Source organism: Xenopus laevis, chromosome 2L (genome assembly GCF_017654675.1).
Source record: "Xenopus laevis strain J_2021 chromosome 2L, Xenopus_laevis_v10.1, whole genome shotgun sequence".
Lineage (NCBI taxonomy): Eukaryota > Metazoa > Chordata > Amphibia > Anura > Pipidae > Xenopus > Xenopus laevis.
Genome location: NC_054373.1, coordinates 164,867,219 through 164,891,723, shown reverse-complemented (window position 1 = coordinate 164,891,723; position 24,505 = coordinate 164,867,219). Strand labels below are relative to the sequence as shown.

Here is a 24,505-nt window from a genome sequence, read left to right as displayed (position 1 = left end):
ATTCTGCTTATCGTATTAATTTAAAAGAATCCATATTTTCCTTTTTTTTGCCATTCTAAGACTAATGCCAGACGTTAGGCATGGGCACAGGCACAAGGAAAGGATTTCAGCAGCAAAATGTATACTTGCGCATTTCTGCTCCATCCAGACAGATGCAATGGGTCCAGGCACAGGGAAAGGCTGGTGCCAGTGTAGGAGCTAATTCTCGACTTGCATTTATCTGCTGATGAGAATCAGCTACATCTCGCATTAGCCTTAAGTACTCATTTGAAACCATTTGAAACAAGGCAATATGTTCAGACCTCACCATCTATTTTTAAACAAGCAAAAGTCTTCCTTATCTAAGCAGCAGCCTTTGAGCGCCTCATTATCAGGGGCTTTTCGATGGACTGGTAATTTATTTTATCAGATCCTCTGATGTTCTGTGGGATCAGGAGGTGACAGGAAATACTAAAGTAAAACTGGCTTCATAATCATTATTCAGGGACGGATTTACATATTGGGTGCCCCTTGGCCTGCTGCCATTCATCACCCCCGTCCCCTCCCCTTTATTTGTGCAGATATGCCAATGGATCCATTCCCTAAACACAAGTATATGCTGAAATGGGAAGAGAATCTTTCTCACGAAATATCATTAGAAACTTGGGAAGATATATGGGAGAACGCTAGGAGAAATGTCTCATGTATTAGGCAGCAGGAAACGATGTATAAAACAATGTTTTTCTGGTACCATACTCCAAGCAAATTGCATAGCTGGTTCCCTGCAGTCTCTCAACAATGCTGGAGAGCTTGTGGGATGGTTGGAACAATGCCTCATATAATGTGGCACTGCCCTGTGTTAGCCCCATTTTGGAGATCTGTAGAAAATCTTCTGGGTAAAATATTCTACTCAGAAATCATATTAGACCCCCTTACTACGTTAGTTGGAAGACCATTGGAATACATCGAAGTCAAAGTTTTTTTACATCGAATCTGGCCATTTGCGGTCGAAGTAAAATCGTTTCGAAGGATTTCATCCATTGATTGAACGATTTTTCTTCGACTTCAAAAAACTTGCTCTAGAAGGCCCCTATAGGCTAACATAGCACTTCGGCGGGTTTAATTTGGCGAAGTATTGAAGTCGAAGTTTTTTAAAGAGACAGTACTTCGATTATCGAATTGTCAAAGTATTCTATACTTCGAATCAAATTTGAAGTCGTAGTAGCCTATTCGATGGTCGAAGTATCCAAAAAATTACTTTGAATTTCGAATTTTTTTACTTCGAAAATTCACTTCGACCCTTGATAAATCTGCCCCTAAGTGTCAAGAGATAATCCATAATACCCGGGAAACCCAGTTAATGATTTTGAATGTTTGGTTTGACAAATTGTGTTATCAATTTTGTGAAACATGCGATATATGCCTTCATATGCTCCAATTGAATTGGACCTGTGTTAATCATTGGCTCTAAATGCATATCATGTAATTTACGTTCTTTTTCTTTTCTGTTATAAAGATGTGAAAAACTCAATAAAAAATTAAGTTACAAAAAAAAAAACCCTTCCCAGCTCATGGCCACATACTTGTTTAAATCCGGCAATAGAGGTGAGGGGTAAGGCACATGTGCAGTACTGCAGGCCCTGTCTGTAGTATGAGGGGGCAGAGCTGAAGTGCCTGTCTGGTTGCTAAAGTAAATTAGACCCTAGCAACTAGATAGTTGCTGACATAGGCACCACTATCCCTTGTTTCCAATAACAAATCCACCCCCCAACTCCAGCCCACATATAAACATATACTTTAATACCTGTTTAATACCTGTTCTACAAAATGCATTAGATAACGCAAACTTTAGTGAAAGCTGCAGCCCTCCAGCACTAAACTCCCAATATTTACCAAATAGCCTTTATAAAAGGGGTTGTTCACCTTTAAATTCACTTTTAGTATGATGTAGTGATACATAATTTTTTTATAATTTGTGGGAGTTATTTAGCTTTTTTATTCAGTTAGTTTTTAGTATCTCTCCATCTTACAATTTCAGCATTCTGGTTGCAAGGGCCCACATTACCCTAGCAACCATAAATTAGAGACTGGAATATGAATAGTAAAGGGCCTGAATAAAAAGTAATAATAACAAGCATTTGTTTTTGGGTGGGGTCATTTCAAAATTGGAAAGAGTCAGAAGAAAAAGGCAAATAATTAAAAAAACTATAAAACATAATAAATGAAGGGCAACTTAAAAGTTGCTTAGAATTAGCCATTCTATAATATACTAATAGCTAACTTAAAGGTGAACTTCTCCTTCAAAGGGGTTGTTCAACTTCCAACACTTTATTCAATTCAGTTGTTCTGAAAGTTCATGAGAAATAAAGACTTTTTACAGTTACTTTCCTTTTTGTGAGCAGTTTTCTATTTTTGACGTTAAAGTTAAATTTTTTACCTTTCTGTGTATTTTTGAAGCAGCTCTGGGAGGTGTTGGGGGGGGCAGGTCGCCGACTCTGTAAACCAGGGGTCCCCAACCACCGGGCCGCGGCCCGTGGACACTCCCGCACTGGGCCGCCTAAACCTAACCCAGTGCTCAAAAACGAAAAAACGCCAAAATTAGACGCGTCCAAATTTGCTGCCGGAGACAGGAACAACACACAGAGGTGGAATTTTAGAGTTTTTTTATACCTCGATTGAACTCACAACTCAAATGGTTTCTTATTTAAGAAAACTCAAATGGATAAAACTTGAATCAGGGAGTTCGGTTAACGACCCAAAAACTCGAATCGCTCAAATTGATCTAGTTTTCGGGGGAAAACTCTCTGAAAAAGACTTGAACATCATGAAGGCTATTAACATCTTCAAATGGTTCAAAGGACCTCTGCTATTGACTCCTACATGACCTCGACAGGTTTTAGTTTTAGGTTTAGGAGTATTTTCAGATTCAAGCTATTTCCAGGGTCGGGTATAATAAATCTCGAAAAACATTGAGTTTTTTTTTACCCGAAATATGTATTTTTGACCAAAAAAATGAGCTTGAAAACTTGAATTTTCATGGAAAACACAATTTGATCCTTAATAAATCTTCCCCTAAACAATTCTGGAAAAACGGTAAATCAATGTAAAAAAAAAAAAGTCTTTCTGGTGAACAATCTGAAAACAACTCAACTGAAAAAAGTGTTTGGAAGTTGAACAAGCCCTTTAGGGTCAGTCCACACAAGCAGATTTGGGGAGATTAGTCGCCCCAGTGACAAACCGCCTCTCCTTCGGGGCGACAATCTCCCCGAACTGCCTTCCCCCTCTGCCCTCCACCGGCTAAAATTAAACTTCGGAAAACGAAGCACCGCGTGTGCATTGCCGCAAGGCGATTTTCATTTTAGCCGGCAGAGGGCAGGCAGTTCGGGGAGATTGTCACCCCGAAGAAGAGCCGATTTGTCGATGGGGCAACTAATCTCTCCGAATCTGCTCGTGTGGCCTGACCCTTAATGGAGGATGCTGGTAATTCTCCAACGGCCAGACTACACATGTGCTTGGGGTTTAAGGACATGCTTTAATTTAGGGTCAGATTATCTCACCACCTATTTTCCCCCCTATTATTCCTCCTGTGCCTCTCGCTATTGCACAATCAGTTAGGTTCTCCTGAAAGGCCTTCCTTCCGCATTTGCATCCCTAGAGCAGACACCAGAGAATAGTGATAGGTGGGAGAATGCTCACAGTCTGGCTTTTCCTAGTGATGGAAGATCCACTGTTGCTCAGCATGCATCTTATTATTCCACCTAGGTGGTAACCCCTAGTATTTATCTCTACAATAGCACTGAGACAAATAATGGCAAGGTCACAGCGTGAGACTCAGACTTGTAAGGTTACAATATAGAATGCTGTGTATCCAGAAGGCAAATAGGTTAGCAGGCAGTTAGTGTAGGGCTTACAGGCCCAAGAGCCGGCAATTTAAAGCAGTTAGTATTCTCTGAGTGTCCTTCTATAAAGAATGGAGCGCTGGAGAGGAGCAGTCAGGGAGACAGATCGGATAAGGGGGCTGTGCAGGGAGCGAATCAGAACGTGCCGCAGACATTATGCACAATAAAAATGTTTTTCACGTTTTGCAACATCAGTAATGTTCCGTAATTTGCTAAACTGTGTAAGTTTTCCATTCTCCAGGGGTTCTGGGCTTTCAGCTGTTGTCTTGGCAGGCGATGGATGAAGCAGAGTCTATCATGATTTATAATTATATATATCTCTAGGTAAACACAACTGTACTGTTTAGCCAGAGAGAAAAATTGCAGCTATTAATTTTAAAATGACACGACATGCACTTTATCTGTGGCCCCTGTGACAGCACTTTATCTGTGGCCCCTGTGACAGCACTTTATCTGTGGCCCCTGTGACAGCACTTTATCTGTGGCCCCTGTGACAGTGACCTTATATTGTGTAGAGGAAAAGCGCACAGCATGGACCCGCAGTAGTTAAAGGGGTTGTTCACCTTTGAGTTAACTTTCAGTATGATGTGTAGAGAGTAATTTTCTGAGACAATTTGCAATTGGTTTTCATTCTTTATTATTTGTGTTTTTTGAGTTATTCAGCTTTTTATTCAGCAGCTCTCTCTAGTTGATAGCTGGAAAGAGTCAGAAGAAGTACCATATAATTCAAAAACTATAAGGGCAGAGACACACTGTCAGATTAGGGGAGATTAGTCGCCCGGCGACAAATCTCCACTTCTTTGGGGCGACTAATCTCCCCGAACTGCCTTCCCCCTGCCTTTTGCTGGCTAGAATGAAAATCGCCGGCAGGGTGGCACTCTGAGCTCTTTGTCTTCCGAAGCCGCCCGAAGTTGCCTCACGAGGAAACTTTGGGCGACTTCGAAAATCAAAACGCTTCGAGTGCCATCTCACCAGCGATTTTCATTTCAGTTCGGGAAGATCAGTTGCCCTGAAGAAGATGAGATTTGACGTCGGGCGACTAAACCCCCCAAATCTGACAGTGTGTCTCTGCCCTAAAAAATTACGGGCAACTGAAAAGTTGCTTAGAATTTGCCATTATATAACATACTAAAAGTTAACGTAACCCTTTTAAGGGTGGCCCTTGTCGGCAATGATAGGCAGGTTCGAATACCAGCACAATGGCAACAGCTTCTGCTCCTTTTTTTCAGCTTTGGGCTAATCTTGACTTGTTGGCATGGTGGAATCTTATGATGATGCTGTAGAACTATTTCCAGTAGAACTGAACTGTATTGAGTTAATGTCTGTAGAGGCAATATTTATATATATATATATAGATATATATAATGAGAAAAGGCTCAGGTTACACAGCAGATAGACTCTGTTGAATATAATGGTGTTCTAGAGAGCTTTGTCTGTTTTCTGCTATTTAACCTGTGCTATTTAGTCCTATTTCAATTGCCTCCATTGCTACTCAGCAGCTTGTTTATACAAACTATAGTAGTGTTTTTGAAGCAGATCAGTTTCCCCACTCCCAATTGACAGCACTTCTATTAATGAACGTGTAGAATAAGTGTGACATCTTTCCTACACACATATACTATACAATTTACAATCTCATTGACAGTTATTTTTTTTTCTATTTAGTTACATCCTGTTACACTGTATCAATTATGCCCATCGTTACAGAGCTAAATTAATTATAAATCCTCACCTAAACACAGTGTTTACTGTATTGTAAGCTGCAACATCCCATCCCCCTACACATAGGATATGCTAGCATCTTAAAGGGGAAGCCAAATAAGAACATGGCTGGTAGATGACTAGCTTGTTATAACCAGTGACATTTTTTTAATCAGTTACCAGGAAGTGTAAATAAGGAAAATACAGGTTTAGACACCACATGGGCAAAGTCCAAGACTCTGAACTAGATTCCAGCAGTGAAGTTTGAGACTGCAAGTCTGACCTGGTACGAAGGATGCCTGTTGAGATGTGGGATGATAAAAACTACTTCAGACCTGTGTGATTTTTAAAAAAGAGGAGTGCTGGACTGGGGTATCAGAAATTAAGGTCACCGGAGGGCATCAAACAAACAGAGCTTTACTTGTCCTTTAATATTTAGCTTCATATTATGGAAAAACCTATGAACTACATTTATCTGTTTTCTATATCAATCATCAGTTATTTAGCAAGCATGCCAAGAATACGTAATACTACATATTATTCCCACCCTTCCTGATCTCACTTGAATTGACCTTTAAGCTGAGCTTTCGGGCCTCAGACTGTGCCCACCCCACCATTGCTCAAATGCCCCCTGGATGGCCAGCCCCACAGTTTGGCTGCAAGTGCCTTATCCACATAAAATAACTATATATACAGGTATGGGATCAGTTATCCAGAAACCCGTTATCCAGAAAGCTCCGAATTACGGAAAGGCCATCTCCCATTAACTCTATTTTATTGAAATAATCCAGATATTTAAAAATTATTTCCTTTTTATCTGTAATAACACAAAACAGTACTCAACTAAGATATAATTATTCCTTATTGGAGGCAAAATCAGCCTATTTGGTTTACATGATTTTCTAGTAGACTAAGGGTCTGGCCACACGGGCAGATTCGGGGAGATTAGTCGCCAGACGACAAATCTCCTCTTCTTCGCGGCGACTAATCTCCCCGATCTGCCTTCCCCAGCTTTCCGCTGGCTAAAATGAAAATCGCCTGAGGGCTGGCACTCGGAGCGTTTTGTTTCCGAAGTCGCCCGTTATTGCCTCACGAGGAAACTTTGGGCGACGGCGGAAAATGAAGCGCTCCGAGTGCCTGTCCCCAGGCGATTTTCATTTAAGCCGGCGGAAGGCTGGGGAAGGCAGATCGGGGAGATTAGTTGTCGCGAAGAAGAGAAGATTTGTCGCCTGGCGACTAATCTCCCCTCTCTGTGGCCAGACCCTTAAGGTGGCTGTACACAGAGAGATCTGCTTGTTTGGCAATGTCACCAAACAAGCGGATCTCTCCTCGATATGCCCACCTTGAAAGGTCGGCGATATTGGGCTGATCTGATCGTGGGCCCTAGGGCCCAAAGATCGGATTATAATGGGGATCTTAATGGGCAGTCGCGCGGGTCCGCATTCACGAACAGATGCGGTCCGCGATCCGGATTTTTACCCCTGCCCGATCTAGTACATCTGCACGACTCTCGGGCAGATATCGATTGGGGAAGCCCGTCGAAGGGCCCCACACACTCGCCAATTATCGGCCTGTGTATGGCCACCTTTAAGGTATAAAGATCCAAATAATGGAATGATTCATTATCCAGAAAACCCTAGGTCCTAAGCATTCTGGATAACAGGTCCCATACCTGGTATTTATATTTTACCTGTTTTTAAGATGAGCTTCCATATCGCACCGTTGCATGGTTTCTTTGCAAGTGGAAGAGTACGGACAAGAAACCACAAGTTTATCCAGCAGTTTATGAACGAGGATACTGGATTTCTTGCACAACTTAAAGTGCAGTCTTTTTCGGTCCAGCGGGCAAAAGTCCTTCTCTTGTAAGAAATTTCTGAGGCACTTGAAGCAGAAGGTGTGGCCGCAAGGGGTATCCAGCGGCTGCAGTAGAGGCTGAAGGCAAATGTGGCAAACCAGGTCATCGTCCACTTCATTCTGATAGTTGTACAGGTGGTTCTCTCTTGTCCAGTGCTGCTGACCACACTCGAAACACAGGGGGTTCAACGAAGCATCGTCCTCCATTAACACTAGCTCCTCGGTGGTAGCCGTCATGGTGAATTGTTCAGCAACTAGGCCTCAGTTTGGATCATAGCCTTCTTTTGTCTGTCAAAGGCAAAAAGAATCATCTTAAGTTGGTAAATATTGACTCCATGACCAATAATGACTCCACTCACCCCTGTATTCTCCCATGACTCCAAATCCACAGGACTTGCCGTACACAAACCCCAGTTTGTGTTCTCCAACCCAATAACCCGCACACCTTTGCACATATTAATTTTTCAACCCACAATCCACCCAACAGAACTGGACTCCATAACTGCATTTTTACAAGCACCCATGGGAACCCAACCTGCTGCAGAACTCTGGCCTCTGCTACATCCCCCTCTTTCTTACTCGTTCTGTTCCTAAAAAGATGTAAAATAACCAATTCAAGTGCAAAGTAAAAAAAAAACAAATCTCAGAAACATCACCTTATTCACACCAGCAAAGGCAAAATAATATATTCCTCCTTGTAACAATTACACAGTAAATTACAAATGACAAGCGAAGGTTTGAGACTTCAGCATATGTTAATCACACATTCCTTGCTACTCACAGTCTCGCTGCATGTGAAATAATGGCTGCTGAGTTATAAATGGAGCCCAGGAAAAAAACAAAAAACTAGCAGTTCTGTCAGTAGAATTGATCTGTTTATGCATCATTTGGAGGAAAACAGAAAATCGCATATAAGCAGAGTTATGAATATTCCCACCAAGGGGTAGCATTCTTCCTTTACCATTATACAGCAGATCCAGGCCATTAGTATGCTAATTAGAACTGCGGTGTCAGTGTAGGAAACAGGCAGACAGGGGTGTAGCTAGGAGCCCACAGGACTAGTGCAAAGTTTAGAGGGTCACCTCCATAGCACCCGTTACAGTTTATTTTTTAAGGCAACCCCCCCAGTGATTATATCTTTCCTTCTCCTTTAATGCCTCATCGTTGTTTTTGAAACTTTCTACTAGGGATGCACCAAATCCACTTTTTTGATTCAGCCAAACCCCCGAATCGAAAGATTCAGGCAAATATCGAATCCTAATTTGCATATGCAAATTAGTGGTAGGAAGGGGAAAACTTTTTTTTACTTCCTTGTTTTGTGACAAAAAGTCACTTGACTTCCCTCCCCACTAGTGATGTGCGGGCCGACCCGAACGCTTCTCCTGCTCTCCCCACCCGCGCCCTAGTACTGCCGGCTTCCAGCGCCGGAATTTATAGACTTCCGCCTGCCCCACCCCTTTTGTGGTGTCACTGCGGGGCGGGCACGGGTCTATAAATATAGGGGAGCAATGGGCCCAGGTCGGATGTGGGTAGGGAGCGGGTTGGTTAGGGTCGGATGCGGGTCGAGAAATTCTCGACACGCACATCACTACTCTCCACCCCTAATTTGCATATAGGGTTGCCATCTGATGGGTGATCCCAATGTTATTAAAAGATAAATATATAGGAAAGCCGGTATTTTTTTCCAGAAAAGGTGGCAATCCTATTTTCATATGCAAACTAGGATTCGGTCCGGCTGGACAGAAGGATTCGGCCGAATCCCAATCCTGCTGAAAAAGACCAAATCCTGGTCGAATCCCGAACTGAATCCTGGATTCGGTGCATCCCTACTTTCTAGCCACTGCCAATCTCTGCATGCAGCAACATGGTAGAGGAGTATAATCAAATTTTTGCTACAGTAATGTATTTGGAATATTACGTGTGTGTGTGGGGGGGGGGGTGAACATCCCCTTTGCAACTGGTGTTCAATCACCTGAACTTGCTCCATGTACCATTACTCTTAAAGGGGTTGTTCACTTTTGAATTACCTTTTAGTATGATGTTGAGAGGGATATTCCAAGACAATTTGCAATTGGTTTTCATTTTTAATTATTTGTGGTTTTTGAGTTATTTAGCTTTTTATTCAGCAGCTCTCCCTTTTGCAATCTGGTTGCTAGGGTCCAAATTACCATAGAAACCATGCACTCATTTGAATAAGAGGCTGGGAAATTAACAGGAGAGGGTCAACAGAAAGACAAGCAATAAAAAGCAGCAATAACAATAAATTTGTAGCCTTACAGAACATTTGTTTTTTTAGATGGGGTCAGTGACCCCCATTTGAAAGCTGGAAAGTCACAAGTCACAAGAAGAAGGCCAATAATTCAAAAACTATAAAAAAAAAAAACATTGAAGGCCAAGTTGCTTAGCATTAGCCTTTCTATAACATACTAAAAGTTCAGTTAAAGGTGAACCACTCATTTAAAAAGATCTGCAGTGGAAAGAAAACAGACTTTAAAAATTTTTATGCGCCTAGAACAGTGATTGCCAGACTTTTTGGAGCTCCAACCTTTAGTTATGGACCCCCTTTGCTAATAAGAAGGTTAGAGATATAGGAAAACAGTCGTGTATCAATGATTTAGCCATAGTTCCAAGAATATCAAGGGCAGCAAATACGTTTTTACACCCAAATCTCACCTTAATTGAGGAGAGCAAATAGATACGCTCCCCAAATCTCACCCTAACTGGCTTTCATGCTGTTCCAAGTACCCCTAAGGGACCAGCGCCTCAGCACAGATATCACTGCTCTAGGACTTGGGCCCACCCATGGGTCCTCTGGTTAGTGTCTGGGTGGGTTCAATTTCTGAAATCCAGACCCAGCACCTGCTTTTTTATTCTTTGAACCCACTGGTCACCGTGAAACCAGAAGTGCTGTTTCTACAAAGTGGCAATATCAGAAGTCAAGGGAGGAGGGCAAAGAAAAACAGAAAAAAAGATTTAAGGTATAAAATTTGCTTATGCAGGTATGGGATCCGTTATCCGGAAACCCGTTCTACAGAAAGCTCAGAATTACGGAAAGGCCATCTCCCATAGACTCCATTTTATCCAAATAATCCAAATGTTTAAAACTGATTGCCTTTGCTCTGTAATAATAAAACGGTAGCTTGTACTTGATCCCAACTAAAATATAATTAATCCTTATTGGAGGCAAAACCCCAGGTCCCGAGCATTCTGCATAACAGGTCCCATACCTGTACAGGGAATCATAGCCTGACCCGCAGACCCACTGACCAGCACATATACCCGCATTCACAAGTCCTTTACTAAGTACCTGACCCAACGCAGGCCCCTGCGGTACCTTTTTTCTCAACTGAGACATTCTGGGGGTCATTTATCAACACTGGGCAACTTTGCCCATGGGCAGTAACCCATGGCAACCAATCAAATTGCTGCATTCATTGCTCTACTTGCAGTTGGCTTTAAAAAGCTATTCACTGATTGGTTGCTATGGGTAACTGCCCATGGGCAAATTTGCCCAGTTTTGATAAATGAGCCCCACTGAGATACCCATTGGGGCATATTTACAATTACTGGGCAAATTTGCATCTGGGCAGTAACCTACGGCAACCAACTAAATTTGTGCTTTCACTGTTGTATATGCAGCCGGCTGGAAAAAAAAATACTTATTGGTTGCTATAAATTGCTGCTCAGGTGCAAATGTGCTAAGTAAGCCCCAGCGGAAATAAATATTTCATCCTCCCATGAAGGTTATGTCCCTAGGTAACAAGGTAACTTTGTCTAAAACTGACTGTATTTTATTTTGAAACAATGTACCTCTAAATCAGATCGATAAAGTTTGTCATTTACGACTCAGAACAACAATATATATAGCAAAGCAATATAGCGGATGTAAATCTATTAAAACACGGTGGAAAATGAACGTTTTATTTGCCGCTGTATAAATTGCTGCCACATAAAGTACAATTGCTTTGCAAGCTACAAATTGTATAAAAAAAAACGGAGAAATGATCTTACATATTTATTCAAACATTAGGAGATAATTTATGTGTTGCCATTACACATCCTCTAATATTATGCTGAAATAAAATCAAGCCGATTTGTTTGTCAATACCTTTGTGTTTAAGCCATTTCCATTGATGGCAGAACAAAAGGCAATACACAATATGTGCATTCAGCATATTTTCATCTTAGTTCTCAGGATTCCAGCTTGTAGAAAGTAAATGAAAAAGGAGTCCTCTACATTCTAATATTTATGCCTTTAAGTGCTGGCCTTGGCAGCTGTGACTGGCACCACCAACTTCTCGACAGTGAGTCTTCCCTTTAGAGTTACATGTAACTGCAGTAGTGGCACTGAAACTGACAGTCAGTAGGGGATGGCAGAAAGTTCCATAGGAGATGATAGGGGTGACATATGGGCAGTTGATCACATCAAATGGGTGGGATGATAACAAAAGTGTGCTGGGTCATGATGTCATGATGATGAGGATCGAGTCATAGGAAAGTGTAAGCTTCGGGGGTGGACCAGGGGCTGAACTTAAATTAATACAAATTTAACGGCTACTACAGTTAGGGGCCGACTCACTAACTTCGAGTGAAGGATTTGAAGTAAAAAAACTTCGAATTTCGAAGTGTTTTTTGGGCTATTTCGACCATCGAATGGGCTACTTCGACCTTCGACTACGACTTCGAATCGAAGGATTCGAACTAAAAATCGTTCGACTATTCGACCATTCGATAGTCGAAGTACTGTCTCTTTTTTTTTTTTTTTTTAAAGGTTGATTTTTATTGCATTTTACAACAGAACAAAAAAAGAAAAAAAATTAGAAGAAAAGAAAGCTAGGTAGAAAAGAAGGGAAAAAGAAAGGAGAGGGGAAAAGAGATGTGGCTGAAATCAGTGGTCGGTCGAGGTGGCTGGTGACTCAAGCCATGGGTTCCAAATATTCTCGAATTTCTTAGGACATCCACGTGCTAAGTATGTGAGCTTATACAGTTCCAATTGCGAATTAATCAGTCCAATCCATCTATTCAGAGTCGGTGGCGAAGGGCCCATCCAGTGATGGGCAACAACTTTTTTTGCGTAAAAGAAAAGCAACCGCATCAGACATCTAGTGCTTACCCTAGGAACCACGGAGTCAAGAAGACCCAAAAGACAGGTAGCCGGGTTAAGTATCTGGGGAAGCTCCAGTTCGGTAGCCATGAAGTTCACGATTGCCCTCCAGTATCTAAGTATCACGGGGCAATCGCACAGTAGATGTATAAAAGTAGCAACAGGAGCTCCACATCTTGGGCAGCTAGGCGAGGCTACTCTTCCCATTGTAAATAGTTTCTGGGGGGTGAGGTAAGTTTGATGTATAATCCTAAACTGTATAAGCCTATCCCTCACACTCACCAACGGCAGATATAAATTGTCTATGATTTCTTCCCAATCATCCGGGTCAACACGAACCCCACTACTCTCCCACTTAAATTTCACCCTGGGTCTGGGATCATATCTATTGGAAATTAAGTGCTTATAGGTATTAGATAAGAGCTTGATCTTAGTGGGCTGAGCTATCAATTGTTCTATCCCTGTACATTGTAGAAGCGGGGGGGGGGGGAGGGTTGGGAACTGCGCTGAGCAAAGATGGCTAATCTGGTTGTATCGGAATTCGGACAGGTCGGGCAGAGAGAGGATCTGGCGCAATTGAGGGAGCGTGTGAAGAGTCACATCTGTGTATACTTGCGATAGCCGCTTCAGACCAAATTTAGTCCACGTCCCCACTTCCGAGAAGGCGGCTAGGTGTGAATAGTTACTATTACCCCATAAAGGCGAGTCCGGAGACAGAGAGGTATCAGCTTTTGTGATTTGCACACTTGCATCCCAGGCTCTCTTAGCGGCATCCATTACAGGCAATAAAGGGCCAAGATCCTTTCGTGTTCTATATAAAGCATTATGCAAACTTTCCACAGAGGTAAGATACAACCCCTCAATTATGGATGCCTGGTTATCAGCGTCAAACACTTTCCAACCAGCTGCATGCGAGGCCTGGGAGGCAAGATAGTATAGTTCATAATTGGGAGAGGTCAGTCCTAGCTGATCCTGTGGAGCATTAAGGGTGGCTCTGGACAGTGTGGGCGTTTTGTTCCCCCAAATAAATTCAGATTGTGTGCGATCTATATCAAGTAACGCTTTCTTGGGTATGTGGCAGGGGGTGAAGTACTGTCTCTTTAAGAAAAAACTTCGACCCCCTAGTTCGCCATCTAAAAGCTACTGAAGTCAATGTTAGCCTATGGGGAGGGTCCCCATAGGCTTTCCTAAGTTTTTTTGATCGAAGGATATTCCTTCGATCGTTGGATTAAAATCCTTCGAATCGTTCGATTCGAAGGATTTTATCGTTCGATCGAAGGAATAATCCTTCGATCATTCGATCGCACTATTTGCGCTAAAATCCTTTGACTTCGAATATCGAAGTCGAAGGATTTTAATTCCCAGTCGAATATCGAGGGTTAATTAACCCTCGATATTCGACCCTTTGTGAATCGGCCCCTAAATGTGTAATACTGGCCTTTGTTAGGTTATAATACTGGTTATACTGGTTAATACTGGTTATACCGGCCAAAAATTAACCGAGTGGCAACTCTAGGGGGGTAATTCACTAAACCTCGAGTTTATCTGGTCAGGCTTTTTGGGGGCAAAAACTGAAATTTTTTGTGAAAAAAAAAAAATTGAATTTTTCAAGATTTGTTATACCCCTATGTTGCAAAAAGACAGAATCCGAAAGTCTGCCATCTCAGACCTGTTGAAGTCCTGTATAAGTCAATGGGAGATATTATGGTTGAAGTCCTGTATAAGTCAATTTGAAGATATCGTGCTTTGTATTGAGTTTAGCCTGAAAATCCAAAAAATTTGGGGTTTTCGGGCAAAAACCTGAAAAAATGGAGTGATTCAGGAGAAAAGTCTGAAAGAAATTGGACATTTCAGGGTTTTTACTCAAGTGCTGTTGCTAGAAACTGAAAAGTTTTTTTGCTTGATTATATCAGGTTTTTTCCCGAACTGATTAATTCCAGTTTTTTATTAATAAATAAGGTCAAATTGAGCATTGGAGTTTGGTCATGTTTTTTTAAATAAAATATTAGATAAATTCAGCGTTTAGTAAATAAACCCCTAGATGATTGGAGGATGCAAGTAGCAAATGTTGCCCCAGGCCCATGGGTTATTTCATCTACTGGGTCCCTGCAACTGGGGATCATGTGATATAGCCATAGAAAGCAATGCCTGTCAACAGCTGCAAGGGCAAACAAGGTTTTGAGCTGTATTAAAAGAGGTATAGATCAGTGGGAAAAGAGGGTCATTTTCCCCTTTACAGAACGCTGGTAAGACCCCCACCTAGAATATGCTGTGCAGTTTTGGTCTCCATTGCTCAAACTGGATATTATTGAATTAGAGAGTCCCAAGAAGGGGGACTCAGCTGGTAAAGGATTTTAGTTTTGGGGAAAGACTAGCCAAGTTGGGGTTGTTTATGCTTGAGAAGAGAAGGGAACCATATAATAAACTCCCTTTTGCTTGATTCACCAATAGGTCCTTCCAGCAGACATGAGGGCACCCATTCAGACCAGAAGAAAGGTGGCTCCAACTTCAAAAAGAGGTTTGTTACAGTGAGGGCTGAGAAATTGTGGAATTCTCTCACTTAAGTGGTTGTACTGGTAGATACATTGCTTCTGCTGGCCCAGCTCGGTCCATACTAATTTCCCACTTCTCTTGCCGGCTTGGCTTGCTCCCTCTCGATATGTGCCCACTAACTGCACCCTAGGCACACGCCTTCCCTAGCTACCCCTGTTTCTCGCCCTGATGAGGCACAAGGAAATTTATATTCTTACACTACATTGTTAATTAAATAATAAGGTTTCAAGTGACATCACTAAGCACTAATTATAACCGGTGACATGACTTAGCACAATCATTTTTGTGTGTATTTCTAATTTTAAATATACTTCTTTCAGCCGGGATTTGAAAATAAACACACAAGAAAAGAAGATTCTCTATTGTGTACGTATCATAACAACAAACAAATCTCTGTTACAGAAAATGGCTCCAGGACATAAACTGATGTATCACAAGGCACAATAAGGAATCTTTTGTCAGCTCTCAGAACATAATGAACAGCTTGAAAGTTGACCCAGAGGAACTGGACAGAGTAGAAGGAAAAAAAGAAAGAATGAGTATTTCTATATGAATTAACAATACAAAACCCTTGGCAAATGTAATGAAAAGAAAAATAAATAGACGTCAGACATACTAAGCCTCCCATATAGTATAACATTGGTGTCATGTACAGAGGACTTTAAGTACCTTGTTAATGAATACCTTACAACATTTGAAAGATAAAAAGAGGCACAAAAAGATCTGACCATGCCCATTTTATGGCCAAACGCCCTAAATACCACATCCATTTTACAAAATTTGGCAGGCTATGGAAAGTTTGAACACATTTCTGGGGGATTTAGGGTCAGGTTTTATGTGTTATTTAAGTTTTGCTAATGAAGGTGAATTGCCCTTTAAGTCTAATTTCTCCCAAGAGACCTGCTTATCGTAAATAGTTACAAGTGTATCTTTGCTTATCTTAAATTGTTACAAATGCATCCAAGTGCAGCTGCCGAGTATTCTGGGCTCTCTGCCAAACGTCTCTTTTTTGAAACTTGGGACATTTCAGTAACAATCGGGGACTGCAGGTTGAGCTGTCAAAATCGGGACTATCCCACGAAAAACGGACAGTTGGGTATTTTGCCATTGTGGTAGTTTCTTTGTTTGATGCCCATTACCTGACTGTGTTTAGGGAGTGGAAGGGGTTCTCCAGGACTGACGATAATGAAAAACACAAAATTTTTCATGTAGTAGTTAAAGGAGGTATAAAAGTTAAGATTTGCCTGTTTATTGAGGTCACAGATCTCTGCCTTCTTTTGCCCAGGCACAACTATCAGAACATAATCAATCTCCCGACTTGGATGGATTCTGTTCTCAAGCTAGTCTTGGTCACTTGTACCCTGGCCTTAAGGGCAGAGCCACCTGCTAAGCTGTAAGAACAGTTCTTTGTTTTTCTGTGTTGTGGAGTGATATCTCTATGCTCTACCACAATTAAAGCTCCCCATAGACGCAAAGATTTCTCTTGCTGAACGACCGATTTTAGGGAAGCCCAACCAATCCTTCTAAATTATCGTGTGGTTAGTGGGATTCGAACGATCGTACATCTTACGATTTTTCAGCCGACATCTGGCAGGAAATTGATTGGCCAGGTCAAAAAAACGTTGTCAGTCCCAGTGCAATCTATATATGTTTGCAGGGCCAAGCAGGCAGCTCCCCTTTGTTTTCCTGGCAAATTGGTCTTTTTAGTTGATGGTAAATTCGTACGATCATTCCGAGAAGATCGTGGTATCACGATCAGGTTCTGATCTTTTAAAAATCTCAACATCTATGGCCAGCTTAACTCCCTTTTTACAAATCTATAAAAACTCTGTGATTCCTTTGTTCAGGGTTGTGATTCTTTGTGAGTTCATAATCCATGGAAATTGTGTCAAATAAACTTACCATCAGCATGAACCTAAGCAAACAGACAAGGGATAGGGCTAAACCATGAACATGTACCTATTCATATTATTCAGAGTTCCGAAACCCATACCAACCACTTTCCCCAGTCCTGTGCTCACACCTAAAGATGTGCCTATCCCATATAGTACCTCAGCACGTCATTAAAGGAGAACTAAACCCTAAAAATAAATAGGGATAAAAATGCCATGTTTTATATACTGAACTTATTACACCAGCCTAAAGTTTCAGCTTGTCAATAGCAGCAATGATCCAGGACTTCAAACTTGTCACAGGGGGTCACCATCTTGGAAAGTGTCTGTGACACTCACATGCTCAGTGGGCTCTGAGCAGCTGTTGAGAAGCTAAGCTTAGGGGTCATCACTAATTATCAAGCAGAAACTTAGGTTGGCCTTTCATATAAGCTGATGCTACAGGGCTGATTATTAAATTCTGATAATAGTTGCGTTGGTTTCTTTGCTGCCATGTAGTAATTATCCATATTAATTACTAATCAGCCTTATATTGTGACATTTTTATTCTATGTGTACTGTATATTTTGAGTTAGTCCCTAAGCTCAGTAAGTGACAGTAGCAAAGAACATGTGCAGTGAATAAGCAGAAAAGAAGATGGGGAGCTACTGGGGCATCTTTGGAGACACAGATAAAATGTAAGCCAACTTGTTTCACTTAATGCTTAACTTTAATGGGCGTTTTTATCAGAGCCAATATAGGTTACCTTTTAAAATATGTTTTGTGACTACACTTTACTGAACAGATATATCATAGCCAGCCAATCACTGCAAACCTATACATCATAGAGTATCTCAGTTCATACAACCAACCTATAATTGACAAGCTCGCCAAGCCAACTTGCAACTGTCTTTTTAGCTTGCCATGTGACATATCTGCCATAAAGTATAACCTTTAGAAATCATGGGTGACTAGGTTTGACGCCAAGCCAGTAAAAATAATAACTGGTGCATTTGCTCATAACAGGAACGAAAGATAACAAAGAGAGGCCAGAGAAAATGCCAACCCGATTTCTGACAACTTATTTTTATTTTCCTATGACAGTTCTTGGAAACCTGGTCTAGCAGTTTCATAGAAAGACTGGTGCAATATTGTATTAGAGAAGTTCCTATGACCTTGAGTGGTTATAAGTGTCAAAATATCGAAATGATTTCAAGCCGAGTCAAAATAACTGCAGTTTACTAGTAAATCACGGGTGGCAAGAACACCTTCTTGGGTCAACTGCTCTCCTTAGTCAGTCTGTTATGTCATGAGAGATACTGAAATTAGATATAAACCTACTTAAATGTCGTCAACGTCTCTGTGGAATGTGTCTAAAGCAGCTTTTATTTGGGCAAAAGCATGTTGCTATGGTGATGGGTGAGACCACACATTAATAACAGGCTTCATTTGCATTTCAAGGTCACATGTTGAATATCATGTCCTGATAACCGCTGTGCAAGAAGGCAAAGTAAATGAATAATGACTCTTTTCCCTTTCTCAGTGGCAAGGTCACTGGTTTGAAAGTTACAGTTATCAAGAACACATAGAAGTACTGAATAGTCTCAAGGGCTTATTTATATTCCATGAGCACCCTGTTGTCAGCGTCTCCCAGACACCTCAATATCACCCTGTGAGTAGACAGCCTAATCAAAGGATTCTGGTAGTGGCTAACAAGGTACAATCCATTAAATGCAGTGACTTATCCTCAAGGATTCTCACATGAAAAAAACAGGCATGGACCTTCATGTGGCATTGCAGCAACCCTTTGTCAAGGAGAGCTGACATGTCTTATAATGCATACTAATGGAAAAATATAGCCTTTTAATACACAGGGTTGACTTTCAATCCATACAGCAAAGCTGCATAGAGTAAGAGAGCACAGGCTATTTTGTACTAATAACATTCCTTCTCAGCATAGTCAATGGGAGACACAATGCTGCTTGGCATAGAGATAACTGGCAGTGAACAGCATATAGATAGATAATACTGATTTACAGCTGCCCTAATATAATGTAGCTTCAGTTCAAATACTTTTTAGAACTCAATCTTGGTGTAAGGCCTTTCTATTTATATTGTTGATGTCTGTTGAGTTAACATGGTTTCCCTATTGTTGAAGCGGTCTAGGATCCTGAGAGTTTCTCATTGGGGTCAGTTTATATCTTGATATAGCAGCATTCTCCCTTATATTACAAGAGGTTTTCCAATTTACATCTTCCCATAGAACTCAATCCTGGTGTAAGGTCTTTCTATTTATATTGTTGAAGCCTGTTGAGTTGACATGGTTTCCCTAGTATGGGTGATGTCCAGGATCCTGAGAGTTTCTCATTGGGGTCAGTTTATATGTTGATATTGCATTCACAGTTATATCACAAGAGGCAACATTTACTGATTTACTCAATCCTGGTGTAAGGTCTTTCTATTTATTTTTTTGAAGCCTGTTGAGTTGACATGGTTTCCCTAGCATCAGTGAGGTCCGGGATCCTGAGAGTTTCTTATTGGGGTCAGTTTATATCTTGATATAGCTGAATTTGCCCTTATATTACAGGCAACAAAATTTAGTAATTTACTTCAGATTTTCCAATTTTCTTCCTCCCTTAGGCAAAATGTCTTATGGGTGGGTTTGTCTTTGAGCACTGCCATACCATCAACAATGACCATGAATGTTTAAAATTGTGTAGGCCGGTATCTCAGTGCTCCCTAGCCAATGCAACCTAGGCCTCCTTTAGAGATTTAGCCACATTCTATTGTCCATTTGGTATAAAGGTCTGAATTATTGAATCTGACAGTAAATAAGGAGGATCTCCTCTCACTTCCAAATCTCCCACTGCCACATGTACCTGCTGACCTAGTCAGCAGGTGACATTCTCAATAATAAACAACTGTTTATAGTGCCCCTACCCCAAAGTGCCCTGAATGCCCTTTAACATTATAACCACTGGGCTGCTTCAACCTCTAAGTCTAGTCATTCCTTGGGTGGGTTATATCAAAGACAAGTATCTTGAGCGTAGCTACTGTATACTGTATATATAAAGAACATATCTTGAGTTCTATCATTGTATGGAAATGTTTACATAAATACTCAATCCAAGTGTTTTGCTGAAATTATTGTGGCCATGAACGAGCAAGAACTTGTTCACATAAGAGACAAGTATGCTGAACGCAGAGAAAAATACGCCATTGTACATAATGTAGCCTGAAATGCCCACATCACAAGTACAGAACGGATCACACACACATATATCAATGGCAAATAAAGTAGATTTTTTGATCCAAGGTCAATGCAATGAATTAATAATGTGCTGTTTTCAATCACTTGTGTCCTTATGTGTTGCTCACAAAGCTGAAAAGAAAATTGAGTATTGGATGAGAGGATGTGCAGGTTTGGGACACAACAGTAAAAGCGACATTCCGCTAATCTACTATTTATCTGCAGTGTTGAATGTTTCTCTAGAATGACTGGTGACCCAGGGAAGAGATAGAGGCCATTCTGAAATGCATGCTTTTACTGTGCAACCGAGATTGCTATCAACTACACATACAAAGAAAAAAGAATGGCAAGTTATATAGAATTCATATAAGGTTAGAAAGATTAACAAACACAGGAAAAGTAGTTCCGCATTGGAAAAGAATGAAAAAGGAATGAGAACTATTCCAGTGTGTCAAGGCTTTACAAATGTGAATCAGTCCTATATCACACAAGCCTGGACATAGTAAAGTATTGTACAGATTCACCAAATCTATCATTTGACCAAATCTGAAATTTTAATTCTAATGTGTCCTCATCTATGACCAATTCAGCTCTTTTAATCCACCTGATATTAAAAAGTTCTTATCAGGTTTGGTTTAACACTTGACTGGGAATAGGACACGATTTAAGGTGGCCATACATGGGTCGAGAAAAACTACCGACAGACAAATTTAGCAGCTTATCGGAGAGTATATCAGTCAGATGTCGATCAGGCAGGCTTAAATTTTCCATTGGAACAAGGACTGCATCGCTTTGTTAATGTGGCCCTCAATCTCAACACCTGCATTTCTGGCCTTGTGATCAATATTGTCCACTCAAGGTTGGCATATCAGTGCAAGAGCTGCTTGTTTGGAAACTTCTCCAAACTAGTGGATCTGCCCATGTATGGCCACCTTTAGTTGGATATTGCAAAAGTTCTTGAATTCTGCAGAATTGGGAACCTGACCTGGATTCTGTGCATCATATTTCTTTATCAGTTTTTTTTCTTTATATTGGTGTACAGAAGGTCTGCAGGTATAACATCCCTGAACTACATGCCTGTACTGAAAATATCTATTTTCTGTGATATAAAATATTCTTAGTCCCCTTCAGAGGAACCTTTGGCACATGCCCTTTCTACCCGGCCACTAACCTGGTCCCATACAGGGTCGAATCTACCATATAGGCACCCATGGGCCGTGCTTAGGATGGCTGCTTTAAGGGGGTGGCCCATGCAATTTATATGGTAAACAGAAAAATTGCTATAAAAAAATCCCCCCAGCCTAGTACTGGATACTTGGTGCCAAATCTGACAGCCAAGCTAAGAGGAAGAGTTATTTGCTTCTCCAGTTAGTGGAGCATGCACAGGACAGAAGGGCATGCTCCAGCTGGCAGGAGAGGGGAGCAGGTTGGGGACCAGTTCCTTGGGTAGTACCTGACTTAGGGATGCCACCTTTCCTCATGAGTAATACTGGGTCATAGGAAAAAGGGGCTGGATAATGATAAATGGGGGCGGGGGCTGTGATGTAAAATGGGGCAGAGTTGGCACAGATTAGGTGAACAGCAGGCAGGTTTATAGAGTTGTAGGTGGGATAGATGAGATGTGAGGAGAGGTGACCTGGGAAAGTTGGAGGTAGAATGTGTTGGGATTACTATTTACTGGCCCTGACTAGTATTTTACCAGCTAGACAAATGGGATAAAACAATGGGCAGGTGGCAACCCTAGTGGCATCTGCAAACTGGTTTCATATATTCCTCACCATTTTCTTTGGTTGGCTATCCCATTCTAAATAGGCTCCAATATAGCATATACAACTGAGTGACCTACAATTGTACACAGTTAAGCTTTGCTGATGGAATCATCTTCATGCAAGGTGCCAATATGTCTGAGATTATTAAACAACCATAAACAAGAACATTTGTATACTTTACTGAAATGTAAAAAACTTGTGGATGCATGGCTAAATTAAATTTATCATTAAAATTCTGCCAATAGATTTCTGATATTCCTGCTTTATTATTATACCTACTGCCTGGCGAAAACCAGGACATTCCATCTAAAAAATTTTATCAGGAAGCCTCTTGCATAGAGACGGAAAACTTGGCCACATTATAATTTTTTTCATTTACTGGAGAGCAGCTTGGATTTCAGCATAACAAGCTTTGAAGAGAAATGCTGCCATTTTCGACAATCGCAATCACTGCTCTCCTTTGGTCAGACGACATTGTAAGAATTCAATTTTCTAAAACCACGTTCAAAGTGTTACTCATCTCGGCCTCACTCAGGAAATGAAATGAACAGGAACAGAATGTTCTCAAAATAAGACGCAAGGTTGCGAACGCCAATGGCCATCACAGGAGTCGTAAGAAGAGGGTTATATAAGAGAAAATTGGACAGACATGTCTGCCGGGAAATCTTGATCTAGACCAAAAGTAAAAACTTTGCTTTGATTGACGTCAAGGAGATTATTATATAAATGTGAAACAGAAGTACGCTGATTAAAAGCTTTGGAATCAAAGGGTTGGATTATACTGTATGCTGCAAGAAGTCATGCCGAACTGAACAGAAGAATGGAGCTCAGCAGGGCTTCTTATGATACCAAAACAATTTAAGGGTAAGTAGTAATTGTGCACCGTATGTTATCCACAAACACAGGCAAGCTTTGCTCTACACAAGGCTTTTACTCATAACCACCAAAATTATTAAATATTATTGTGGGTCTAGAGATGCAGAGGTACCTGTTGGTAACTGACCCTTCTTGTTAATTAAGATTTAAGACAAGCTGTTCAATTCTAATCTGCTAGTATATTGGCATCCATCATTGAGTTTAGTGAGCTTAGGACAAATACATACTCCAGCATATTGGGACGCATAAGGGGTCCTATACTTACCAGAAGGCAGTAAAAAAAAAAGGAAGCAATTGGGAATTTTTTTGCACTTTGCACACTGCCTTCTTCTCTATTTGCATTGCGGCACTTCTCTGCATGTTTTGGGGAACAGAGAACTGCCACTACCCCTACAGATATTGTGTCAGCGCTGTATTGTTGAGAAACAGGGTACAGGGCACACAGGCGACCCACTCCCGCCCCTACCCACCCTTCACACAAATACACACACGGCCTGTGGCCTCTGCCCCTGAAGCTGCACCCTGCATCTTCTACTGGATTTAGGGTTGCCACCTATCCAGTTTTGACCTGGGCAATATTATTTTTGAAGGAGCTATCCTGTTCAAAACCTCCTGCCCAGCTTGTACATTCTGCAAATCAAAACAAAACACCATAGCCAACCCCAAACATCACTGACTGGCCCCCTGAAATCATGGGTCTGCCTTTTTGTCCAAATTTGGTTGCCAACAAAGGTGCAGTAGTTGCGGCCGCATTCTTGGCAAGCTGGGCCAGTTCAGGGGGCAGCATGGACCTTAGACGGGTGCGGGCCCAGTCTGACTCTGCAAAGGTGGCAACCCAAACTGAATTTTCAATGTGGTGCCAGGTGGAGAGGGCAGCATTCTATACACAATGCTGCTTCTACAGAGTAGATGCATTAAAAGGGAAGATTCATTTCAAAAACTATGAAATCCTACAAAGGGGAGGTTAATCCCACGTGGCAGAATTCTGCAGTGAATCTCTTTTTCTTAAATGTGATAGTTTTAATCTCATCAATGGAGGATTCTACTTGTAATTCCTGTATATATCCATCTGTCCTTTACATTTCCGCTCATGCTATAGAATATCCTTGCTGATTCCTATGCTCTAGGCACACATTACCATAGCATTAAAGCCGCTAAACTCTCCAATGTAATCTTAAATGTATCTGCAGCCAGATGTTAAGGCCACTGGCCCCCAGTCGGTTGCATAAGACAAAATCACTTTTATACAAGTTACATCACAGGAAATTACATCCCTAAATGCTCCAGTAAGCCTTGTCCCACAGCGCAGATTTGTTTATTAAAGCTACACAAGTGCTAGTAATTGAATTCCTGGATTAGCAGCAAACTATCTCATCTACTCTCTGCAATGTAAATTAACCGCTTAGAGCCAGCCCTGTAACTGGTCATAAGGCAACAGATACTGTTGTAAGAACATACCATCTCCTGAAAGGTACGCACATATATACATAGTTTTATATAGAGGCAGAGATAGAGATATATATAGTCCATCATGTACGGGACCTATTATCCAGAATGATCTTTCCATAATTTAGATCTTGATACCTTAAATCTACTAAAAAATAATGTAAACATGAAATAAACCCAATAGGCTAGTTTTGCCTCAAATA

General features: G+C 41.2%; 1 protein-coding gene across 1 annotated transcript in view; it reads right to left on the bottom strand.

Annotated features, from left to right (window-relative positions):
- Window positions 1–24,505, bottom strand: part of lnx2.L (ligand of numb-protein X 2 L homeolog) — a 110,587-nt gene that overhangs the window by 35,162 nt on the left and 50,920 nt on the right. The window contains exon 2 of the mRNA XM_018247711.2: window positions 7,270–7,721. Within this exon, the coding sequence (XP_018103200.1) occupies window positions 7,270–7,670 (401 nt within the window). The 5' untranslated portion in view covers window positions 7,671–7,721. The remainder of the gene's footprint in view (window positions 1–7,269; window positions 7,722–24,505) is intronic.